At 41.7% G+C, this 8,005-nt stretch overlaps 1 protein-coding gene across 1 annotated transcript in view; it reads right to left on the minus strand.

The window, feature by feature from the left end:
• Nucleotides 1-8,005, minus strand: part of ASTN2 (astrotactin 2) — a 1,157,183-nt gene that overhangs the window by 12,869 nt on the left and 1,136,309 nt on the right. The window contains exon 22 of the mRNA XM_045296567.1: nt 4,765-4,948. Within this exon, the coding sequence (XP_045152502.1) occupies nt 4,765-4,948 (184 nt within the window). The remainder of the gene's footprint in view (nt 1-4,764; nt 4,949-8,005) is intronic.

Below are 8,005 nucleotides of genomic sequence, written 5' to 3' on the forward strand. Positions count from 1 at the left end.
GGGGGCCACCATAACACGAGGAACTATATGAAAGGGTTGCAGCATTAGGAAGGTTGAGAACCACTGTACTAGATCATACTTCAAAACAACTGAATTCAATGAACTTTAAGCTCTACCACCCAGAAAAAAATAAAATTCACAGCCATCAAGTTGAATTTGATAATGATGATCCTATCGGGCAGAGTAGAACTACCTGTGTGGGCTTTCAATATAAATCATTATGAGAACAGAAAGCCCCCTCTTCCTCCTGAAGTGCAGTCGCTGGTCTTGAAATGCTGACTTCTGGTTTATAGCCCAACACATAGCCTACTATGCCATCAGAGTGCCTCTAAGCCCTATCTCACAAGTAATATTCTACAAAATGTTATGCCCTTGCAAATATTGAGAAACTTAGAAACCACACTTTATGGATTGCTTGATTGAATGTGCTTATGCTAGGGCTGGAGTGACCCTGATGGATCCTGCCCTGATGGCACTCGGCATCCAGGTTGGGGTGGGGGGGGGGCAGTGGGGAGAGGAAATTGACTAGTAGACAACAGAAGTAGCCCATGTGGCATGAAGCATGCTCCATAGGCAGGTTTTCAAATGGATTCATTCTGGTTTGACCCCTGCTGAGGATTTGTCTTTCCACCCGTGATCTAATGAATCAGAATCTACCAGTTATTGAAACCTTCAGGTGATCCTTACCTGCACATGATCTGGAGCACAGGTGGAGAACGCTGCTCTAGTAGCTCCTGGGGTCTTACAGAGACTTAAGGGCCAATTCCCGTTGGGAAAGATGAAGGACAGGTGGAGCAGGTGGGCTCCTGGGCATGCACTTTGGCTCCGACTAAAGCAACCTTGGCTCATATACTCGCTCAACCAGTTATCAAATTATTCACAGGTAGTTACTTAGCAGTGGTTTAGAAGAGGGGCTAGGGCACAGCGACTGTATATTTACATTGTAGTGGGGAAGTAGGACATTAGACAATAAATACAGCAGCAATATAAGATACCAAAACAATCAATGTGATGCAGAGAATTAAAGTATAAGTGAATGGGCATTTAGAGGCATCTCTGAGGAAGCGGCATTTCAGCCAAGACTCAGGGTTCTGTGTAAGATTTAATTCTAAAGAAAATGTGTCCCACTGCTAAAATGAAAAAGAAAGGAAATACCACTGCATGAGTCCATTCAACTCATTTTATAGATAGAAGAATGAGGACCGGAGAGGGGCTGAGCCCCAGGTGAAACAGTAAATGTATTGGCAGTGCCAGAAGGAAAGAAGAAAAGTGCTAGTTCAGTGGTGGAACCTTCACCTTCCACGTGGGAGATCTGGGTTCAGTTCCTGGCCAAGGCACTTCATGTACAACCTTTCTCCTCTGTCAATGGAAGCTTGCACCTTGCTAATATTCCAAACACCGTTCAGCCAAGCTTTCAAACAAAGATACAACCAAAACTCCAAATGTGTTGCCATTGAGTCATTGCTGACTCATAGCGACCCCCTGTGGGTTTCCTAACTGTAACTGTTTACGGGAGTAAAAAGCCCCAGTCTTACTTCCACAGAGCTTCTGGTGGTTTTGAACTGCTGGCCCTGTGGATTGCAGCCTGGCTCGCAACCACTACACAACCAACACTCCTCCAGGTTAAGATAAACCAGGAACTATCACCTGGCAATCCACTTCCAAAAATCAGCCAATGACATCTATGAATCTCAACAGTCCAGTCTGTAACTGAGGATGGCACGGGATGGGGTAGTGTTTCATTTCATTGTTTGAGAGGTTACTGTGAGGAGCGGGATGATTTGAGCAGGTGACAGCCACAGCCAGGGTGGACTAGCATGCAGCCCTCTTGGCTCCCGGTAACACCTGGTGTTGGAAGAACTTAAGCTATCCCTCGAGAGACTAGAAAGATCAAGAAGAGATAGGTGACATGACTGTGAAGGGAAGTCAGTACTGGAGGACAGTAGGTAGTGATTGGTTGACCAAAGTTTAGTGGATGATCACAGTTCACTATTGATTGTGTTTCTCTGCCTCTGTGGGTGGACAGGCGGCTGTTGAGGGAGAGTTACACAATGAAAAATCATACAACGATCTTACATTGACAAAGTCAGGAGTGGAAGGCTGCTTTAGCAGACTCCTTGAACCTAGTGAGAAAGCCCAAGAAAGTGGACCGCCTTTGCCTGCCCACAGGCCAGATAGTCGCTGACATGACTGGGGCCGGAGCTTTCACCCGCGGCACTGTCCTGCTTGTCTACCTCCTTGTTGAAGCTTTATTAAAACAACTACAACAAAACTTCTGTTCATGTGAGATGGAAAAAAGGCACAGTCCATGATCCAACAGAACTGATAAGGACACCAAGTTCTCATCTGCTGCCACAAGGCCTCAAATTCTCCAGGGGCTGTAGGGGAGTGTTAAAATCCCTCAGCATGAAAACTCAAGGAGAACCAGCCTCCATATGACACTGTGCAACCTCGGGGACTCCTTCATCTCCACACAGAGTGCCCTGAAGCACGTTCAGACTCCTGGTGACCCTTGTGTGACAGAGCAGACCTGTGTTCCGGGCCGTTTTTGATGCCTTATGAAAGCCAATGGCTAGGCTTTTCTCCCCCTGCCCTTGCTGGGGGGTTTCGAATCACTCAACTTTAGGTCTGTCCTCATCAGAGACGACATTTGCAACCCAGGGACCACTATTTCCTTCTCATTCATGAAGTGGGGAAAGGTTCCCTACATTTCTCAGTTTCCATGGTCATTTGGAAAACTTCAAAAGTGTGTACTCACTGCCCAGTATGCATTTCAGGAAGCTGTGCATGGGTGTGCAACGCTGTGGGTGTTGCCCTGGCTCTGGCAAACCCACTGTTTCCCCCAACCATTACCACAACAACCCCAAGGGCCTCTCCATTTCCTTCTTGACCTGACCCCTCTGGTCCATTCTTAGAACTTCCATCAGAAGGGTATTATGTGCAGGAAGATCTGATGATATTATCCCCTGTGAAAAACACTTGAAAAGCTTCTCATTACCCTTGGGAAATAATCCAAACTCCTTAACCCTACTTAGAGGGCATTCAGGATCTGGCCCCTGCTGACCTCTCGCTTCTTATCTCATACGACGCCTGCTGTCCAACTACAGGGGAATTCCTTCAGCTCCTCCAAGCACAGTGTTTCTCCAAGTGGAGGTGTTCCTCTGGGGTATTGGAAAGGATTGGGGTGGTACTCAAGACAATCACAGATTCGGTCTCCAACAACAGCGACCCTCAGAAGTCTGATTCACGTGTCATTTCGTCCCTTCTTTCAGACTAACGTATGAAGAAAGTTTTGTTTTGGTGTTGTGTCTTTAACACTTCTCTAGTACTCGTTGATCTTCCTTGAACAACATTATTTTATGTCACCTGCCCTTCTGCCACCCTTGACCACTGTATTGCATGTGTTTACGTTTAATTTTTCAATGAAAAAGAGGTGGCACCATTTTTCTTCTATAATGATACCGTGCATTCTTTTCTCATAACTTTTGAAAGAGAAAGGGTTCACAAAAAAATATTTAAGAAGAAAAATATAAAGATTATCGACAGGATGATATGGCAACCATCATTAATGCAACAAGCAAATGCGTAACATGTGAGCAAAAGGCAATTCAACTTTAATCTATCCGTTTCTTCTCCCAGCACTTGACAGCATAGTTCTCCTCCCTCCACTCTAGTTGGACGTTTTCAGGGAGTTCCCTAGACCAGGTAGGTACCCATGCCTCATGTTCCCAAAACCAACCACACAAAATTAAACCCACTGTCCTCAGGCCAATTCTGACCTCTGGTGAGCCATAGGGCAGAGTAGAACTGCTCCTGACAAACTCCAAGATGGTAAGTCTTTACGGCACAGACAGCGTCAATCTTGCTCCCACAGAGCAACTTGTGGGTTTGAACAATCAACTTGGCACTTGGCAGCTCAATGCTTAACCTAGAGAGAAACACCATAGTTTCTCTCATGTTTCCAAAGGGCCTGCTTTCTGCTATTATAATCCTTAATATTTCTGTTTATTGTGATTGGGTGTTTAATTACGGGCATTACTGAGTCAACACTCATCTGTATGGCCATAGAAACATTTTCGATCTTTTTCCTGGTGCCTCACCAATAACCCCCTTGTCAGAGGTGCTCCAAAATAAGAATGTGCCGGCTGAGGGTGGATCTTGTTGGAACATGCAAGAAATTGAATGCAACTACCATTTCCTAGATTGTTTTATGAAACTATAGAGCATAGAAACTGTGACTTAGATAAGTTTCAAGTCACCTAGAACATGGAGTGTTACAATTACTCATAGAGACAAAACAAATCAAGCCTTAATACATGTTTAATTCACAAAGTGTCATGTCAGTAATGAACTGTAGACAAGATCATAGCTATTTACTTAAAACAAAACAAACCTTCAATTCTTATGGAGTAGGAAAAGCCATGAATTGAGAGCAATATCGCTGCCATTGTTGCTTTCTGAAATGTTGGTTAGGATACATGCCCTCAAGAAGCCTAGTATCCCTATCTATAAAACTGGGGGTGGAAGGTAGAAAAATAACAACAACCTGATGCTCCTCATTTACCTGGCCCTTGAAGAGTCCAGGAAGCGATGTCTTTCCTTTTTCCCTGCTCATTTCCCATCTTCAGACCGGATATGGCTAATGTGACCACCATTCTTATTTTCTTGATAAAGTCCATGCTAGGTCTAAGGCAAGTAAGGGTCTAGTCAAGTAAACAATAAATAAAACGAACTGACTCCTCCACCCACACCATCGCCTCATACCTGGGCCCGAGCTCATCCTCACTCCTCCAGACAAAGTCTCCAAACTTCTCATAGTGAGAGTTGTAGTGGTGTTGGACTCGAAACAACATCGACGTTGAGACTTCCATCAGCGTGTTATAGGCAGTCTGCTGCTCCTTTCCACTCGTGTACCCATTGTACAGATTGTAGATCTTGTCGGCTATTTCTGAGAAAGAGGAAATGGAGGTACAGATTATTGAGAGGTAGGAGAAGAGCGAATGGAGACAGGCCTGCAACAGGGCAGATAGTGATACGTGGTGCTTCATGTGCCTGGTCTTTGGAAGCAGACAAACCTTCATTCCATCCTGAATATGGTATTGATTGATGGTGTTCAAGTTGTTTGTTTTTAATCTATCAACCGGATATAAATGGAATCTATTTTGGGAGGTACTTTGTGAAAATTAAGTTCAAAAATAGATACTTAGTACTCAATAGGGGACCTAGCATGGAGTTCAAGACTAGTTGTAGTGAAGTTGCTTTGACTCATGGTGACCTTTGTATGTAGGAGTAGAACTCTATTTCTCTTTTCTTTTAATTTATTTTTTAAACTCTATTTCATTTTCTTGTGAATGGCTGTTTATGAAAGAGATCACGAGGATGACTGCCAGTAAAGTAATCTTATAGACAAAATATAAAGATCAATTTTATGATATTTAGGGTTTCATGTTCAATATCTCCTACAAATAGAAAAAATATAGTAATAAACTTATGTGCATAGACATAATTTTTATTAATCATTGGGGGACTCTTACAAATCTTATCACAACCCATCATTCAGTTGTACTAAACGCATTTATATATATGTTGCCATCATAATTTCCAAAACATTTTCTTTCTACTTTAGTCCTTGGTATCATCTCCTCTTCCTCCACCCCTCCTATACCTCACCCTCGTGAATCCTTGATCAGTTATGTATTATTGTTGTTGTTTCATGTCGTACACTGTCCGTTGTCTCTCTTCACCCACATTTCTGTTATTTGACCCCCTGGAGGTGGGTTACATAATCAACCTGTGATAGGTTCCCCCTTCTCCCTCTTCCCCACCTCCAATCCCACTGCCCCTACCATCCTCCTACTCTCATGATATCGCTACTCCCACAACTGTTCCTCAGGGGTTTTTTTGCTGTCCTGAATTGCATGTGTTGAAAGCTCTTATCTGTACCAATGTGTGTACTCCGGTCTAGCTGGATTTGTAAGGTAGAACTGGGTGGTCAGGGTGGTGGTGGGAGGAAGCATTCAGGAACTAAAGGAATGCTGTGTGTTCAACCAGTGCTATACTGGTTGAATCGTGCTTTCCTTGTAACCCTTCTGTGGGGGGATATCCAATTGTCTACGGATGGGCTCTGGTTTCCACTGCAACACCCTGGACATATAGTTGATAAAGATGTCACTTATGATAACTTCATAAAGGAAAAACAGAAATACTACTGAAGTGAAGTTGGTTTCAATTTAAACTAAAAAAGTTATACATTGAAGATGCTCACTTCATGGTCCCCAGTTAAAAAGATCTTAAAAATATACATGAAACAACAAAGAGCAGAGAATCTAAATAACTCAATGTAAAAAAACCCTCAGCTAACAATAAATTATCACAATATTGGAGAAAATGGGAGTTAATAAATATATATAGAAAAGAAATAACAAAGTATCAGAAGTCCTTCATTACTAGTAATTACATTAAAAATTAATGAAATTAACTCTCCAATTAAAATCAGGGAGTAGATGAATAGATTTTTTTCCTTAAAAGACCCATATTTAAGAGATACATCTTATACTCAACGGCATAAGTAAGTTGAAAGTAAAAGAGTGGGAGAGATTATTCTAAGCAAATAGCAACCAAAAGAGAGTTGGGGGGAATATATATTGATCTTAGATCATATGAATACATGAACATCAAAGAAAACACTAGCAAATTTTAAGGGAGAAATAGATGGGTCTAGAATAATAACTGGGGACTTTAATACACCAGCTTCAATAACCAAAGCTCTAGAATGAAGATCAATAATTAGAGGAATTTAAGGAGTGAGACCTAGTGGACAAACACAGAACACCCAAACAACAACAGCACAGTACACATCCTTCTTCAGGGAACATGGATTGTTCTCAAGAACAGATAATTTTGTTAGGACACAAAAGAGATCCCAATAAATTTTAAGAGACTGAAATCATACAAAATAAAAAAAAGAAAATCATACAAAGTATCTTCTCTGACCACAATAGGAACGTAGACTTGAATAAGTGAAGAAACGCACAACTGTAGGTGGACATTGAGCAAAACATTATTAAATAGCCAGTGATTCCAGGCAGACATCAACAGATAATCAGAAACTACTTGGAGTCAAATAAAAATTGAAGTGCAATATAACAAAATTTATGGGATGTAACAAAGGCAGAACTCAGAGGGAAAGTTTATTAAAATAAGGAAAATCTTAGTAAACTAAATTTACAACTAAAGGAAGTTGAAAAATAAGAGCAAACAAATCACACAGGTGCCAAAAAAAGAAAATATCAAAGAGTAGAGCAAATCAGAAATTAATGAAATGAAGAATAAAAAAACAAGAAGAAAAAGTGATAAAGAGATTTTTTAATTAAAAAAAAATCCATAAAACTTACAAGCCATTAGCTAGGTTGATGAAAAATATAAAAGGAGATGTGCCCAATGAAAATCAGAAAGTGGGAGCATTATAACTCACTATAGAAAAATTAAGGACCATAAGAGGATACTATGAGCAAATGTGCACAAAATTAGATATGATAGAGGAAACAGACAAATTCCTCGAACCACAAAATCCCTCTACTGATTTAGGAAGAAATAGAAAATCTCAGTAGATCTATCACCAAGAAAGAAATTGAATCAGTAATCAAAATATCTCCCAGCAACACCTATAACAAGAGTGTGGGCTCAGAGGACTTCAGTGAGAAAGGCTCCCCAACACTGATAGAAGGACCCCCAGTGCTTTTCAAACCCTTGGGAGAAATCACAGCAAGGGTAGAATTTTCTGCTCATTCTATGAGGCTAGCATTACTCTGATACCCAAAGCCAACAAGGCCAGAAGAATAGGATACAACCAGGCCTTGAGGACGATGACCCCAATTAGAGCAGCCAGTCCACAGAGAGGACCACATGGCCAGCCCCACTATGAGACATGATGCCCCTCACTGACCCATGGCCCAGCGGGAGACAACACCAGAGACACAGTGTGGGAATTGCACCCGATCTGATC

The sequence above is a fragment of the Echinops telfairi genome, unplaced genomic scaffold, assembly GCF_000313985.2.
Source record: "Echinops telfairi isolate 266 unplaced genomic scaffold, ASM31398v2 ScPeMD7_7410;HRSCAF=8448, whole genome shotgun sequence".
Lineage (NCBI taxonomy): Eukaryota > Metazoa > Chordata > Mammalia > Afrosoricida > Tenrecidae > Echinops > Echinops telfairi.